The sequence below is a fragment of the Microcaecilia unicolor genome, chromosome 5 (genome assembly GCF_901765095.1).
Source record: "Microcaecilia unicolor chromosome 5, aMicUni1.1, whole genome shotgun sequence".
NCBI lineage: Eukaryota > Metazoa > Chordata > Amphibia > Gymnophiona > Siphonopidae > Microcaecilia > Microcaecilia unicolor.
The window spans coordinates 197,482,648-197,501,285 of NC_044035.1; the positions used below are offsets into that span (position 1 = coordinate 197,482,648).

The window sequence follows — 18,638 nt, forward strand, 5'->3', positions numbered from 1 at the left end:
GGATTGTATGACCAGAGCTGGAAGATAAAATCCAACAGCTTACTAGTCAGCCTCGGGGGCAAACTTCGCTCCCATCCCTGTCTGCACCCAGTGTTCCTCCCATGTATGAGAAGGAACTCCAGTTACAATGGTAAGACCAAGACAAAAAGAAGATAGTGAATTTAAATTACCAGACGATCCCACACAGGTAGACTTCAGTTTAATGCTTTGCTAAGAGAAAACAAAGAAAAAAAACAACCCTGGTTCCTTTCTGTGACTGATTATGCTGATATGTACAGAAAAGAACTCAAATTGCATTTAAATAAATATGAGACCCCTGTTTCTACCGTACCAAAATAGGAATGCATCCTAGGACCTCATAATTTAGAATATTATATTTGTGTGTGAATGGGGGTATATGGTACCTTTAGCTGCAAATATATATTGTTTATTGAATCTGCTTGTCTTTCACAAATAGGGGCTTTGTTTTTTTCTAGGGCTGATAAGAGCCAGAGAGATTTGCCGCGATTGCTTTAACAGGGAATTATGTTAAGAAAAATGACTTCTCTCTCTCTCTTGCCATTTAATCTTCCATAATTGGGATCGGCAGCTAAGAAAGCAAATAGAATGTTAGGTATTATTAGAAAAGGAACAGAAAACAAAAATGAGGACATTATAATGTCTTTGTATCGTTGCACGGTGCGACCGCACCTCGAATATTGTGTTCAATTCTGGGCGCCGCATCTCAAAAAAGATAGAGTGGAATTAGAAAAGGTACAGAGAAGGGCAACGAAAATGATAAAGGGGATGGGAAGATTTCCCTATGAGAAAAGGCTAGATTTCCCTATGAGAAAAGGCTAAATCAGCTAGGGCTCTTCAGCTTAGAGATGGCTGAGGGGAGATATGATAAAATACTGAGTGGTGTGGAACGGGTAGACGTGAATCGTTTGTTTACTCTTTCCAAAAATACTAGGACTAGGGGGCACATGATGAAATTACAAAGTAGCACATTTAAAACAAATCGGAGAAAATGTTTCTTCATTGGAGTGGAGGAGTAGCCTAGTGGTTAGTGCAGTGGACTTTGATCCTGGGGAACTGAGTTCGATTCCGACTGCAGCTCCTTGTGACTCTGGGCAAGTCACTTAACCCTCCATTGCCCCTGGTACAAAATAAGTACCTGAATATATGTAAACCGCTTTGAATGTAATTGCAAAAACCTCAGAAAGGCGGTATATCAAGTCCCATTTCCCTTTCCCTTCATTCATTGTGTAATTAAACTCTGGAATTTGTTAACAGAGAATGTAGTAAATACAGTTAGCTTAGTGGGGTTTAAAAAAGGTTTGGATGGCTTCCTAAAGGAAAAGTTCATAGACCATTATTAAAATGGACTTGGGGAAAATCCACTGCTTATTTCTGGGATAAGCAGCAAAATATTTATTGTACTTTTTTGGGATCTTGCCAGGTACTTGTAACCTGGATTGGCCACTGTTAGAAATAGGATGCTGAACTTGATGGACCTTCGGTCTGTCCCAGTATGGCAATACTTATGTACTTAACAGAGAATTGTAACACTGACTGCCGATGGAGAACTTTAAGAAGAAAAAATATGAATTAAGTATTTAAGTGTTGTTTTGTTTTAGAAAGGATATAATTTTTAAAAAAATATTTTATTTATAATTTTCATCCAAATTTAACAACTCACAAGAGAAGATTACAATATGAGAAAATTTACAATCTCTCTAATATCTATTACAATTGAAATGTTTACACTCTACTTTCGACCAGAAATATAAAGTAATAGGATCCAAGAAGAGAACAGGAAAAAAAAAAAAAAGGACAAAGTTTTTACAGTGGGATTGTTGTTACCAAGTAAACCTTCCCTAAGCATATCATACAGTATGGTCTGGTAATCCTACTACTACATTCACATCCTCTTTTGAAACTAAAAACTCCTCTAACTGTTTAGGATCAAAAAACTGAAATGATTTGGCTTGATATAATACTCTGCATATACAAGGAAATTTTAACATATAGTTTGCTCCAAGTGCCAGAGTCCTCTGACGTAGTGCTAAAAAAGCACTACGTCTTTTTGGGTCTCTCTAGCCATATCAGGGAATATTCTTATTTTAGATCCAAAAAAAGTAGATTCTAAATGTCTAAATGAAAGTCTTAAGACTACGTCATGGTCCATTTCTAAAGCAAAAACAACCAAAGCAGTCAACCTCTCAGAAATTACTTCCAAAGATGATTCAAGAAATGATGTCAAGTTCATCGCTTCTCCTCTGTTCGGTTGGAGAGTCTCTGAATTTGATTTATTTTGTAGATATTGTACCCGAACAATAGGAGGTAAGGAATCACTTGGCATTCCTAATACCTCAGTCAGATATTTTTTCACCATATCAATCGTGGAAATTAAGGGAGATCTTGGAAAGTTCGTGAATCTCAAATTAAGTTTTCTTGATTTATTTTCAAGATATTCTAAACTTTGTAACATATAATTTTTATCCCTAATTGAGGTTTGACTGATAACTTCCAAAGATTGCATTTTCTCTACCAATTGTTCTATTTTAGAAGTATGTCTGTGCTTGCTGGTGGGCAACTTGAGAAAACAACTTAATTTCAGCTGAGTTCTTTATTGTTTGTTGTTGTAAAGAGAAATGCAAAGCAGCAGTTTGATCCCAAAGTGACTCTAATGTCACCACGGCAGGTTTTTTTTAACATATTCCGCTTGAAAAGCCAGAGGGGGGGCATTAGCAATTTGCCTCAGTGTACTCACAGTCTGCTCTTCCACCGGTTCAGCCCTCGATGTTAACACTGCTGAAGAAAGGCTCCCTCCCTGCTCTCTCAGCTCCTCTGTGGGAAGCTGTGACACAGGACTTTCTCCAGCTTCCAACCCTCTTGGTTGCGGGGGATCCGTGCGCATGACAGGGCTGAAAGAAACCCCGTCTACACTGTCGGCCAGCTCATTAGTTCCGGCTCCGATAGCAGGGGAAGATGTTTGACTCGGGCCAGAGACCACACCAAATTGCTCAAGCGTCGGCTGCTGTAGAAGGTGGGTTCCATTCGGAGTTGAGGGATTAAACCGAGTTTTCCCACTCCTTTTCCCCATAGTGATAGGGAATCCAAGCCCTCTCGCAGCGTTCTGAAAGAGCAAGTTGAGCATGTCTGGTACAACAGCTCTCTAAGCGGCCATCTTGGATCTCCCGGGAGAAAGGATGTTAATTTTGAACTATACATTGCTTTTTATATTCTGTTTCTAGTTGTCAGTGTCTTGTTTTATTTTTGTCCAACTGAAAAGGTAATGCTTTTCTGAATGTTTCAATTGTCTGTACAACTGTGCTTCTTTTCTTCCACACACACTAAAACAAATATGCACTGAATTGTTGCCTGACATATTTCCAGTTACAAAGCAAATATTTTTTTTAGATCTTTTATGCAAGTCTGGTTTGTTTTCCATAAATGAAGTTGTGTCTATGTAGTGATTTCCTTGTGGCAATCAATTCCTTTGCACAGTTTAATTCAGAAAGCCACAATGTCATAGGTTTAGAGTTATGCTTTGAATTGTATGGAGTGAAACTTGTGGTGGAGTTGGGGGGGGGGGGGGGGGGACTCAGTGGAGGAAGCCCCGTCCTTGGGGGAAAATCAATGTGTGTGTGGAGGCTTTTGCTGAAACATTTACAGTGGTTGTGGTTAAAAGAAAGTGGTTTGAGAAAACTGTATTGGTTATAAGAAATGCGATTTATTGTAATCAAAAACATGAATAATACAATGTTAGGCAACATGTTCCGAAAGGAGGTATGAGTAACATGAATACATGTGATACAAAAATAGAGTGAGTGTGTGTAAACAGAGTGGGATAGAGGGCCATAACAAAGCTTGTTAGACGTTACGCAGACTGGCCATATGCTACAAAAATAGAGTGTGTGTGTGTGTGTGTGCAAACAGAGTGGGCCAGAGGTAGGGTTACCATATGGCTCCAGAAAAAGGAGGACAGATTGAGCCACAGTCTGAGTTTTACTTCCATTGCTTTCAATGGAAGCAAAACCCGGACTGGAACAATGTGTCCTCCTTTTTCTGGAGCCATATGGTAACCCTAGACAGAGGACCATAACAAAGCTTGTTAGACATAATGCAGAGGTTGACTGGCCCAAACAACTGAGGCCCACATTGCAAATAATATTGAAGATAGCTGATATATTTTACCTGATTTTGTTAGTTTTACCCCATCGGATTTGAACTATTCTTGAACTTTATGCACACATTTTTGCACAAACCTCAAGGTGTGAGGTTCATTCTTGTCATGGAGAAATTAACACCCCCCCCCCCAACTAAGCTGTGTAAATAGTGACTCAGCCTAACATTCTACTGCAACCTCGCAAAGATGGCAAAGAAGGCCCATAGCCAAATACTGAGGCCCAACATGAATCCACATAATTTTCAGCATCAGGATCTTCTCCTCATCTGCTACCACAGGGAACTGAATGACTGTTGTGGGATCATCTGTCACCAGGATCACCGGCCTACAACTGCAGCAAAATTTATGAGAATGAACCTTAAAGATTTACAGATAGGTTTTTGTTTTCCTTGCAACAAAGAACTTATTTTCATTGTGTTTTAGGTGTTTATTATTTTCCTCTAGCCCTTTACTGGATGTAATTCTAAACAACTGTATTATTCATCCTGTCTTGAACTGTATATCTGTTCCTTATTTTTTACTCACTTCAAGAGACTCTCTCCCCGTTTTCCTTGCTACCCAAGGTGGAGTTTGTGGAGTAATTCATGAACAATGCTTTATGTATGTTGATGATAATTCTCAAATTGTCATGGATTCTACTTGTAGTCTTGCAAATCTTGCCTCTTTACCTGAGGATGACCTCCTTGTTACTAATTGGTTTAAATTTACTGTTGATTGGTTTGGTTCTTTGGGGTCTTGGGGACATGGTCTTTTTACTGCTATTGTAATTTTCATTTGTTTATTCTTTGTGGGATTTTGTAGTACCTGTCTGTAGAACAGACTGTTAAAATAAAAATTCACCTACCACTTATTTGTTCTACCCAGATTTACTTTTTTTTTTTAAGAGCAACTAATCTGAGCAGCATACTTCCTGGTCTTTCTTGAAGACCAGATCTAGAGAGCACAAAGTACAGAGTCACTCATTTTTACTCAAAAGGTTATTTGTCCATTCAGCAGAACATACTAGGTCAGACCAATGGTCTATCTAGCCCAGTATCCTGTTTTCCAAACAGTGGCCAAGCCAGCTCACAAGTACCTGGCAGAAACCCAAATCGTGGCAACACTCCATACTACAAATACCAGGGCAAGCAGTCTCAATAGCAGACTATGGACCTTTCCTCCAGGAATTTGTCCAAACCTTTTTTTAAACCCAGATACACTAACTGCTGTTACCACATCCTCCAGCAAAAAGTTCCAGAGCTTAACTATTCATTGACTGAAAAAATATTTCCTATTTGTTAGTATTTCCATGTAACGCCGAGTGTCCCCTAGTCTTTGTACTTTTGGAATGAGTAAAAAAATCAATTTACTTCTACTCGTTCTACACCAATCAGGATTTATACACCTCAATCATATCTCCCCTCATCCGTCTCTTTTCCAAGCTGAAAAGCCCTAACCTCTTCAGCCTTTCCTCATACGAGTTCCATCCCCTTAATCATTTTGGTCGCTCTTCTTTGAACCTTTTCTAATTCTGCTATATCTTTTTGAGATACGGCAACCAGAACTAAACGTAATACTCAAGTTGTAGACGCATCATGGAGCAATACAAAGGCATTATAGTATTTTCGGTCTTATTCACCATCCTTTTCCTAATAATTCCTAGCATCTTGTTTGCTTTTTTGGCCGTCGCGGCACACTGGGCAGAAGATTTCAGTGTATTATCTGCAACGACACCCTGATCTTTTTTTTTTTTGAGCGTTGACTCCCAACTAGCATCAAATAACTATGATTCGGATTATTCTTCCAATGTGCATCACCTTACATTTGTCCACATTAAATTTCATCTGCCATCTGGATGCCCAGTACACCAATTTCCTAAGGTCTTCCTGCAATATTTCACAGTCAGCACGTGTTTTAACAACCTTGAATAGTTTTGTATCATCTGCAAACTTAATCACCTCACTCATCGTTCTGATTTCTATATCATTTATAAATATGTTAAATAGCACCGGTCTCAGTACAGATCCCTGTGGCACTCCACTGTTCACCCTCCTCCATTGAGAGAAATGACCATTTAACACTACCCTCTGTTTTCTGTCCAGTAACCAATTCCTAATCCATACCAGAACCTTACCTTCTATCCCATGACTCTTTAATTTTCTCAGGAGTCTCTCATGAGGAATTTTATCAAAAGCTTTCTGAAAATCTAGATACACTGCATCAACCAGCTCACCTTTATCCACATGTTTTTATTTATTTTATTTATTGCATTTGTATCCCACATTTTCCCACCTCTTTGCAGGCTCAATGTGGCTTACAATACATCATGTATGGTGGAAATATATTAGAAAATAGACATTTAGTGTTACAGAAGAATCTTGGGCAACATGATAATGATAAAACATGATAGTAGTATAACAAGCAGATATTGTTTGTTGATGTTTGTTCATGCCTTCAAAGAAATGAAGCAAATGTGAACCAAACTATATGTCAAACAATTTGTGATCTTTCTAACTTGAGATTCATTTTGAGACACCATCCAGTGATTTTTAGGTTCAGATATGTAGTTAAAAGCCATTCTAATTAATATATTGACTTGAAACATCAATAGTTGTCACATGAACAGAAATGGCTGTTGAGATAATTCCTTGCCTTTTGGCATGTAATGTTAACTTTCAAATCTGAAGCAGCACAAATGCTTAAGACACCTCTATTCCCTTTCACCCATCTGTTTTGTTAAGAACTGATTTTACTTTTCTCCTGCTGTTGTGGTGTTTCTTACGTGATGCCACAGTTCACCAGGATTCAGTACTACTACTGGAAATCTCTGTGATGCCACAAACATAGAAACTGGTTATCACTGGAGAAAATGGGAAAGATATGACAGCTAATTAAAAACAGCAATGATTTAGCAGAAGAGGGGGTATGAGCTGATAAAGGTTTGATTATTAGGAAATTAAGAGCAATAAATGCCTGTTTAGCTGAAATTTCCCTTTAGTGGCACGGCTTACAGTGAATTTCTATGCCATAAGTAAAGTGGTATGACAGCCATATTAGTTTACTGTTAAAGGTAATAAATAGAAATAAAACAAAACACAGAAAAGATGATACCTTTTTTTATTGGACTAACAATATACTTTTCGACTAGCTTTCAAAGGTACAGATCAGAAAGCCTTTTTATTGGACTAAATTAATACATTTTTTGATTAGCCTGTATGAAACAAAATGCACTGTTAGTCCAATAAAAAAGGTAATCATCTTATTTTCTTTTCTATGCTTTGTTTTATGCCTTAAGTAAAAGAAGCATGATCAGCATCAGTACCAGAATCAGAGGGTTAATATTTAAACAAGTCAGACGTTTGTCTTTATAGCCCAGGCTGTACTGTGTATAAAGGAGTTTCAGGAATGTTATGTTTGTGGACATATCTAAAATGAGCACCAACCTTCTCATAAGGGGAATAGATGCTCCCAATTCCACTGTACATGGGTACAGTCCCTTCTATTCTTTCCCCTTTTTAAAGGGTGTTAAGAGTTTAGAAATGAACAGCTTATCTGCCAATAACGATATAAAGCAATGACCTATGCCAGCATTTCATAAACAGTATGTTGTAGCAAAGTATAGATGTGCTGTGAATTTTTTCTATGAGCTACAGCCACAAGTAGGGAGAAAAGCTAGGGCAAACTTTAGCTCCAAGAAGTGAAAACTTTGCTGGCCAACCAAAGTTTTACTTCAATTCTCTGCCTCTAAACACCGTGGCCTATAGACTCTCCTCCAGTTGATGAGAAGTGATTACATGCTGCTTCAGCCACCTCCTCCTCTGCAGATTTGCTCATATGGCTCTGACAGTAGAAGCTAGTAGAGGGTGAGGCTACAGAAGCAGTCATGGCTTGACTGCAATCATCTATCAACTGCAGGATACTTCCCCGGAGAGAGGATAAAAATGAATGGGGAAGGATAGATGTAGGGAGAAAAGAAAAAGACTGTTTATGTCAGGGCTGGGAATGGGGAAAGAGGAAGGAAGGGGATTATGCCAGGTGAGGTGGAGAGGGAAGGGAAGGCCTATATCATTGATCTACAAATTTATGAGGGGTTGGGAGTGGTCTAAACATAAGTTTATGCTTGCTTGGGAGCATGATTTGCAATTTAGATTTACAGTCTCAGATTGGGAGAAGATCTGTAGTGGAGTGTGTAAAACCTCGGTGTGTGTACTTGTGCAAGAGAATGCTTATAAAGTACTTACTAGGTGGTATTACAGACCTGAGCATATTCAGAGGATGTTTCTGCAGGCGTCTGATGTGTGTTGGAGATGTATGAGTGTTAGAGGTACTTTGTTGCATGTGTGGTGGGAGAGTATCCTCTTTCTGGTCTGAGGTGATTTGTGCTATTTCAGCTACGATTCAGCATGAGATACCTCAATCCCCACAAGTATGTTTGTTGCGGCTGTATGGGAATGGACTATATTGGTGGCAAGATAGACTGCTCCGTTGGGGCCTGGCTGCTGCAAAGTGCCTGATTGCTGCATTCTAGAAGACTACGGTGACACCTACAGTGGCGATGTAGAAGGAGAGACTACATCATTTGTTTCAGATGCAGTAGTTAACAGCTCACAGAAGGGACTTTCTGGACTCATAAGGGTGGTTGGGATAAATTACAAGAAAAGATTTTAATGTTGGCTTAAATTTTGAGATGATATGGGAGGGAGGGGGGAGGAGATGTTCTAATGTTAACAGTATGGCTTACAACTTTAGGGTGATCTTGCTTGATACCAGTTTGAATAATGTTAAACTAACTAGCAAAATATTTTTAAGTTTTGCTGTCTACATAACTGTGTAGTTGAGCTGTTAGTGTTGTTATTATTATGTTCTTTGGTGGAAAATAAAATATTTATTGCAACAAAAATAATATATAATGAGTAGTTCGCAGAACAAAAATCTCCCTCTTCACAAATGGAGAAATCTAGCTTTAATAGAGTAATAATTTATTTCAGGCTACTAATCATACTTAGCAACCATTTCTGTAAACATTTGTTTTCTCTCTGAATTATTTTCCAATCTAATATTAATCTATTTTTTATGCATGAGTTCTCAATATACAAGGATCTACAAATGAATTACTTCCATACAATATCTGTGATTATGACAGATGTAAAACAGAAAATATTTAAATTATTAAACAATTTATACACAATATATATGCTAGGAGGATTTACTCTTAACACTGATACATGGATTTTTTTTTTATGCACATTGCTTCACTGGTATCTCACAAACAAAACAAAAAAAAACCCATAAAAGTTACAACAGCAGACACTTCAGTCAGTCTTTAGTGGTGAGTTAGATATTTCTTCCTGCAGTCCTGCTTCTCCCACAGTACCGTTTCTATAGTGAGAAATTATGAACTAGAATAAAACCGCTCAGAAAACAAAAAGCTATTGTCGTGCATTTCAAGGACCTAGTGCCTGTATTCTCTTTTCATTCCAAATATTTTAAATGAAGAGCAACATGCAAAGCTAGCCAAAGCTTAAGCAATTTTCAGGCAGACCTAGTGTTATTAAGTACAGAAAGGGGGGGGGGGGGAACTAAGTCATTCTAATCATATGAAATCAATCTCTGAACATCATTTTTATTCACATAGATCTCCACAGTGAGCAATGTGTAGCTCATCTAAATGGAGAAAATACATGTGACTCTGCAAACAGGCACAAATGATTATGGCTTTGCTAGAATACCCATTCTCTACATGCTCATTTGTTCTGACACTGAAATACCCCAGAAAGCATCTTTTGGAAATGTTCCTTGAATTCAGTGCTCATCAGTAAAAGCTGAGAATATGGTCAGCCACTAATGAGAAGTTGGAAAACTTGCAGGTCTTGCTGGTACTATGATGATATAAAATGAAGCCTCAGCACAAAAAGAAGCACATGGATCTATTGATTAAAGGACTCAATTATTCCACTCCTGAAAGCCCTTTTGGGCTTCTTTTTTGTGCTGTTACAGTCTATACATTTGGACTCTCTATTTTGCTACCTCATAAAATAAATCCCGTCAGGTGAAGTAATCATTGGGCCTGATATTACTGGTCTTGGTACTACCATAAGGCAGACATATATCTATAATCAAGATTTCCATACAGCATTAACCGCATGTACTGTCAAGCTGGTCCGGCACTTCAAATGTGAATTTCAGTAGCCAACTGGCCTTCAATGACAACTGTTCTCAAACTTATGATTATATGTGCTATACAGAGAGCATTAGTAACATAACTATACAATCATAGTAAAAATATGCTGTCAATTTTATGTTTGACTAAAATTCCAATAAAAAAGGGAGATACATTTTGTTTGCATGTATAGTCATTCATTCTATATCAATTCAGTATAAGTTCAAAAATGCTTCATTTTGTATATGCTGTTTAAAATGATGCATGTCTGAAGCATATTTGCAAGTCAGTGGAAGCAAAATCTACAAGAATGAAAAGGAAGATTTTGCAATTTTGTAAGGTTTATCGCAATATGAAAACAAAGTTGCAACAAGTGGGATATAAAATTCAAAACATGGTGCAAACAACTTATTTAATTTAGAATTACTTTGATATCACCTTTACTCACCTATGAGTGGTGTGAGAGCAGGAAGCTCAGGAGCTACTGGTTCTCACTATAGTACTGGAATGCACGGAAAAATAAAACTATATACCCAGAATTTTCAGCTATCATCAGAAAGAGATATCTTCTAACCATACACAGACTGACATTATCTTTCAGTGTATATGCAGATTATGACAGAGGTACAAGTACAATATATCTAACCCCCTCCTGCAATACTGCTTTAAGAGATCACATGTAGTGTCGGCATTCCCAAGAAAGTCATTAGTAAAGAACAGTCGGTCAAACCAGGCTACCTTTAGATGCACTGAGCTTAGGATCAGTTTTACCAGGCATCATGCAAGTTCCTCCCACACTGATTCAGCCATGTGCACCTTGCAGTAACTCCATTCAGTGAGTCTTCAGAAGTGCTGGAAAAATTACAGGGGTATTTTGAGAGACCAATGTGTATGGCAGGAGGGGTGAGAGAGTTTAGAAAATAGGAATGTAGTTATCGATCTTGGCTCTGTGTCGCTGGGCGATGCACTCTGCGATCCATACTATGTTCCTACATTCCTGCTCCTTGAGCTTCACAAAGGCATAGAATACACCAAAATGGAACTGGTTCAGGAATGCCAACTTATTCAATTTCACCTACAGAATAAACACAACATGCTGGTCAAGAGAGATCACTCCTAATAAAAACAGGAACTCTGCTTACTTTCAATGACTGTCCCATTATCTGACACAATTTGCAGTAAGGATTGAACATGAGCCTCTAAGAGGAAACCAAGGTTACTCCTTATTAACATTTAAGAATTCTCCACCTGTTGAGTCGTACACAAAAGGGATCCAAACACCATCAACTGATGCACAAACCATAACAATGGAGCTGAACTCTAAACAAAGGACTCCCTGGATACCTTAAGCATTAAAGGAAAACCTGACAGAGACCATGTTTTGGCACCTTACCTGTATCAATGATCTAGTAGCTTATAAAAAACATAAAACATTAACATATTCACATAAAGTTAAGAAAAACATACAAACACCATATACATAAATTGAAAATAGAGAATGTATATGAATTAGATATGACACCAGAAGAAAAAAACAAAATCAAATGCACATTAAAGCGAAAGCTACATACCTGTAGAAGGTATTCTCCGAGGACAGAAGGCTAATTGTTCTCACTGATGGGTGATGTCCACGGCAGTCCCTCCAATTGGAGATCTTCTCTAGCAAAGATGTTTGCTAGCCCTCGCGCACGCACACCGCGAATGCACGACCGTCTTCCCGCCCGAACTCGCTCGTGTTTGTCAGTCCAGTACAAAGCAAAGACATAGACAAGGGAAGACACAACTCCAAAGGGGAGGCGGGCGGGTTGGTGACAACAATCAGCCTGCTGTCCTTGGAGAATACCTTCTTACAGGTATGTAGCTTTCGCTTTCTCCGAGGACAAGCAGGCTGCTTGTTCTCATTGATGGGGTATCCCTAGCCCCCAGGCTCACTCAAAACAACAAACATGGTCACTTGGGCCTCGCAACGGCAAGGACATAACTGAGATTGACCTAACTTAACCAACTAACTGAGAGTGCAGCCTGGAACAGAATAAAAATGGGCCTAGGGGGGTGGAGTTGGATTCTAAACCCCGAACAGATTCTGTAGCACTGACTGCCCAAACCGACTGTCGCGTCGGGTATCCTGCTGAAGGCAGTAATGTGATGTGAATGTGTGGACAGATGACCACATCGCAGCCTTGCAAATCTCTTCGATAGTGGCAGACTTCTCTATTATGATGAAATTTGGTATAAGGAGCATGAGCTACCAGGGCTTGAAGCTCACTAACCCTACGAGCTGAAGTAACAGCCACCAAGAAAATGACCTTCCAGGTCAAATACTTCAGATGGCAGGAATTCAATGGCTCGAAAGGGGGTTTTCATCAGCTGGGTGGAATCCCCAGTCTTCTACTCACCAGCTGAAGATTACTGCTCTAATAATAAGGAGCTCTGGTAACATATCCATAGGCTGCTATTCTCACTATATATCACACCTGTTCATACCCATTTCAACCAATCAGGATGACTTTTATTCTCTGTAATAATTGTGGTGCTTTAGTTTCAAGACCAATTATCTGGAGACTTAAGGCTTGTACAAGCTCAGTAAAGTAAAACAGGAACTAGATGCCCTTAAAGCAGCATCTAGGACTGCACAATATCATACTGCACAGAATCATACCAAATTATCACCACTACCACAAAGGATAAAATCACTTAAGAACAGATGGATCACGGTAGGTTCAGGCAGACCGTTATGTGACAAGAAAGCATCCAACCTCACAAGTGTTGCCCCTACAAAATTCTTTTACTCCATTACAGCACTGTGATGTTCTTGAAAACAGAACGGAAGCCAAAGAAAAAACAAAAGTGGAACAAAAAGATATGAAGGTACCCAAAGAGAAAAGAAACCCCCAAATCACTAATGTTGAAACGCATACCAGGAAATGTAGATGGAAAGCGATGACCACAAATGCTCGCAGTCTAAGCAATAAAGTTCATGACCTTCAGGCCCTGATGTTGGAGGCAGACTTGGATGTTGTTGCAATCACGGAGACGTGGCTCAATGGTTCCCATGAATGGGATGCAAACATACCAGGCTATAATCTATTTAGGAAGGATAGAGAGGGTCGAAAAGGTGGAGGAGTAGCTCTGTATGTGAGGAATGATATCACGGCAACTGAAATGACAGGGACCTGGGGAAAGGAAGAAGCAATATGGATCACCTTAAAAAGAGAGGATAAAACCTCTGTCCACGTGGGTGTTGTCTACAGACCCCTGACACAATTAGAGGAACTAGATAAAGATCTGATCGCAGATATTCAAAAATTAGGAAAGAAAAAAGAGGTTCTGTTGATGGGAGATTTCAATCTGCCGGATGTAGATTGGAAGGTTCTGTCTGTGAAATCGGAAAGAAGTAGAGAGATAGTGGATGATTTACAAAGTGCTCTGCTCAGACAAATGGTGACGGAACCCACGAGGGAGGGAGCGATGCTGGATCTGGTGCTCACAAATGGGGATAGTGTATCAAATGTCCGAGTGGGTGCCCACCTGGGCGGCAGTGACCATCAAACGGTTTGGTTCGATATGACAGCTGAAGTGGAGGGTGGCCACTCAAAACTCAAAGACTTAGATTTCAAGCATGCTGATTTTAGTAAAATGGGGGAATACCTGAGGAAGGAGCTGATGGGCTGGGAGAACGAACAAGAAGTGGAAGGACAGTTGTCCAGGCTGAAAGAAGCTATAAATAGAGCCACAAGCATTTATGTAAGGAGAGTAAATAAAAGCAAGAGAAAAAGGAAACCGATATGGTTCTCCAAGCAAGTCGCCGAGAAAATAAAGGCTAAAGAGTTGGCATTCCTGAAATACACCAAAACTCAAGAAGCCAAACACAGAGAGGAATACCGAAGGAAACTGAAAAAAGCCAAGAGAGAGATACGTCTGGCGAAAGCGCAAGCGGAAGAAAAAATGGCTAGAAATGTAAGGAGGGGTGACAAAAATTTCTTCAGGTATATTAGTGAAAGGAGGAAAACAAGGAGTGGAGGAGTGGCCTAGTGGTTAAGGTGGTGGACTCTGGTCCTGGGGAACTGAGGAACTGAGTTCAATTCCCACTTCAAGCACAGGCAGCTCCTTGTGACTCTGGGCAAGTCACTTAACCATCCATTGCCCAGGTACAAAAAAGTACCTGTATATAATATGTAAGCCGCATTGAGCCTGCCATGAGTGGGAAAGCGCGGGATACAAATATAACAAAAATAAATACATAAAATAAATAAATAAGGGAATTGTGAGACTGAAAGACGCTGCGAACCGCTATGTAGATAATGATGAAGAAAAAGCAAATTTGCTAAATAGATACTTTTGTGTTGTATTCACAGAAGAAAATTCTGGAGAAGGACTGGCAAAAATGCAAATGAAAATGGAGCAGATATAGCACCGTTCACGGAAGAGAGTGTGTATAAACAACTTGAAAAGCTAAAGGTGGACAAAGCCGTGGGACTGGATGGGATCCACCCCAGGATATTAAAGGAGCTCAGAGAGGTTCTGGCGGGTCCTCTTAAAGATTTGTTTAATAAATCATTGGAAACGGGAGAGGTTCCGTGAGAATGGAGAATGGCAGATGTGGTCCCTCTTCACAAAAGTGTGATAGGGAAGAAGCTGGGAACTACAGCCGGTAAGCCTCACTTCGATTATTGGAAAAGTAATGGAAGTGATGCTGAAGGAAAGGATAGTGAATTTCCTGGAAGCCAATAAGTTGCAAGATCCGAGACAACATGGTATTACCAAAGGGAAATCGTTCCAAACGAATCTCATTGAATTGACTGGGTGACTGGAGAATTAAATCAGGGATGTGATATAGACGTAATCTACCTAGATTTCAGCAAGGCTTTTGACACGGTTCCCCACAGGAGGCTCTTGAACAAACTGGACGGGCTGAAGATAGGACCCGAAGTGGTGGACTGGATTAGGAACCGGTTGACGGACAGACGCCAGAGGGAGGGAAAGGTGAGTAGTGGAGTGCCTCAGGGATCGGTGCTGGGACCGATTTTGTTCAATATATTTGTGAGTGACATTGCTGAAGGGTTAGAAGGTAAAGTTTGCCTTTTTGCGGATGATACTAAGATTTGTAACAGAGTGGACACCCGGGAGGGAGTGGAAAACATGAAAAAGGTTCTGCGAAAGCTAGAAGAATGGTCTAAGGTTTGGCAATTAAAATTCAATGCGAAGAAATGCAAAGTGATGCACTTAGGGAGTAGAAATCCACGGGAGACGTATGTGTTAGGCAGGGAGAGTCTGATATGTACGGACGAGGAAAGGGATCTTGGGGTGATAGTATCTGAGGATCTGAAGGCGACAAAACAGTGTGACAAGGCGGTGGCTGTAAGTAGAAGGTTGCTAGCCTGTATAGAGAGGGGAGTGACCATCAGAAGAAAAGAGGTTTTAATGCCCCTGTATAAGTCGTTGGTGAGGCCCCACCTGGAGTATTGTGTTCAGTTCTGGAGGCCGTATCTTGCTAAGGATGTAAAAAAAGAATTGAAGCGGTGCAAAGAAAAGCTACGAGAATGGTACGGGATTTGTGTTACAAGACGTATGAGGAGAGACTTGCTGACCTGAACATGTATACCCTGCAGAAAAGGAGAATCAGGGGTGATATGATACAAACGAACCTTTTCCGGAGATGGGAAGGTGGTAGAACTAGAGGGCACGATATGAGATTGAAGGGGGGCAGACTCAAGAAAAATGTCAGGAAGTATTTTTTCACAGAGAGAGTGGTGGATGCTTGGAATGCTCTCCCACGGGAGGTGGTGGAGAGGACAACGGTAACGGAATTCAAACATGCATGGGATAAACATAAAGGAATCCTGCTCCGAGGGAATGGATCCTCAGAAGCTTAGCTGAGATCAGGTGGCACAGCCGGTGGTGGGAGGCGAGGATATTGCTGGGCAGACTTATACGGTCTGTCCCAGAGCCGGTGGTTGAGAGGCAGGGATAGTGCTGGGCAGACTTATACGGTCTGTGCCCTGAAAATGACAGATACAAATCAAGGTAAGGTACACACAAAAAGTAGCACATATGAGTTTATCTTGTTGGACAGACTGGATGGACCGTGCAGGTCTTTTTCTGCCGTCATCTACTATGTTACTATGACATTGAGATCCCATGACACTGTAGGAGGTTTGATGGGGGCTTTGACAAAAGCAAACCTCTCATGAATCGAACTAAAGGCTGTCCCGAGATCGGCTTACCTTCCACACGGTAATGGTATGCACTAATCGCACAAAGATGAACTCTTACAGAGTTGGTCTTAAGACCAGACTCGGACAAGTGCAGAAGGTATTCAAGCAGGGTCTGTGTAGGACAAGAGCGAGGATCTAGGGCCTTGCTGTCACACCAGATGGCAAACCTCCGCCATAGAAAGAAGTAACTCTTTTTAGTGGAATCTTTCCTGGAAGCAAGACAGACTCTGGAGACTCCCTCTGAGAGACCCAAGGAGGCAAAATCTACGATCTCAACATACAGGCCGTGAGAGCCAGGGACCGGAGGTTGGGATGCAGAAGCACCCCCTCGTTCTGAGTAATGAGGGTCAGAAAACACTCCAATCTTCACGGAACCATATCTGACGCGGCCAAAAGGGAGCGATCAGGATCATGGTGCCTCGATCCTGCTTGAGTTTCAGCAAAGTCTTCCCCACCAAAGGTATGGGAGGATAGGCATACAGGAGGCCCTCCCCCCAATGAAGGAGGAAGGCATCCAACGCTAGTCTGCCGTGGGCCTGAAGTTTGGAACAGAATTGAGGGACCTTGTGATTGACTGGAGCGGCAAAGAGATCCACCAAGGGGGTACCCCACACTTGGAAGATCTCGTGTACCACTCGGGAATTGAGTGACCACTCGTGAGGTTGCATGATCCTGCTCAATCTGTCGGCCAGACTGTTGTTACGCCTGCCAGATACGTGGCTTGAAGAAACATGCCGTTCTGGTGAGCCCAAAGCCACATTCTGACACAGGGGGCGAGATCCAGTGCCCCCCTGCTTGTTGATATAGTACATGGCAACCTGATTGTCTGTCTGAATAAGAATAATTTGACGGGACAACCGATCTCTGAAGGCCTTTAGAGCATTCCAGACCGCTCGTAACTCCAGGAGGTTGATCTGAAGACCTTGTTCCTGGAGGGACCAACTCCCTTGGGTGTGAAGCCCATCGACATGAGCTCCCCACCCCAGGAGAGACGCATCCGTCGTCAGCACCTTTTGAGGCTGAGGAATTTGGAAAGGTCGTCCCAGAGTCAAATTGGACCAAATTGTCCACCAATGGAGGGACTGAAGAAAACTCGAGGACAGCAGGACTACGTCCTCTAGGTCCCCAGCAACTTGGTACCACTGAGACGCTAGGGTCCATTGAGCTGATCTCATGTGGAGGCGGGCCATGGGAGTCACATGCACTGTGGAGACCATGTGGCTGAGCAAAATCTGCTGAGCTGTGATCTGCTGAGACGCTCGTACCCAAGAAACAAGGGACAGAAGATTGTTGGTCCTCACTTCCGGGAGGTAGGCATGAGCTGTCTGAGAATCCAGCAGAGCCCCTATGAATTTGAGTTTCTGAACAGGAAGAAGGTGGGACTTTGGATAATTTATCACAAACCCTAGTAGCTCCAGGAGTCGAATAGTCATCTGCATGGACTGTAGAGCTCCTGCCTCGGAGGTGTTCTTCACCAGCCAATCGTCGAGGTAAGGGAACACGTGTACTCCCAGTCTGCGTAGAGACGCCGCTACTACAGCCAGGCACTTGGTGAACACCCTGGGCGCGGTGGCGAGACCAAAGGGTAGCACACAATACTGAAAGTGCCGTGTTCCCAGACGGAATCGAAGATACTGTCTGTGGGCAGGCAGTATCGGGATATGAGTGTTAAGCATCCTTTAAGTCCAGAGAGCATAGTCAATCGTTTTCCTGAATCATGGGAAGAAGGGTGCCCAGGGAAAGCATCCTGAACTTTTCTAGCACCAGATATTTGTTCAGGGCCCTTAGGTCTAGGATGGGATGCATCCCCCCTGTTTTCTTTTCCACAAGGAAGTACCTGGAATAGAATTCCAGCCCTTCTTGCCCCGGTGGCACGGGCTCGACCGCATTGGCGCTGAGAAGGGCGGAGAGCTCCTCTGCAAGTACCTGCTTGTGCTGGAAGCTGAAGGACTGAGCTCCGGGTGGGCAATTTGGTGGCTTTGAAACCAAATTGAGGGCGTATCCTAGCTGGACTATTTGAAGAACCCACTGGTCGGAGGTAATGAGAGGCCACCTTTGGTGAAAAACTTTTAACCTCCCCCCGACCGGCAGATCGTCCGGCACGGACACT

General features: G+C 41.5%; 1 protein-coding gene across 4 annotated transcripts in view; it reads right to left on the minus strand.

Moving 5' to 3' along the window:
* ATP6V0D1 (ATPase H+ transporting V0 subunit d1) overlaps positions 1-18,638 on the minus strand; it is a 590,366-nt gene that overhangs the window by 140,966 nt on the left and 430,762 nt on the right. For 2 of the 4 annotated variants that reach the window (XM_030203696.1, XM_030203695.1), the window contains one exon: positions 9,116-11,388. The exons of 1 other annotated variant lie outside the window; for it this stretch is intronic. In XM_030203696.1, coding sequence (XP_030059556.1) covers positions 11,227-11,388 — 162 coding nt within the window. In that variant the 3' untranslated portion in view covers positions 9,116-11,226. Of the gene's footprint in view, positions 1-9,115; positions 11,389-18,638 lie in introns of those variants that run through there. One more of the 4 variants, XR_003942203.1, reaches the window with a different exon arrangement.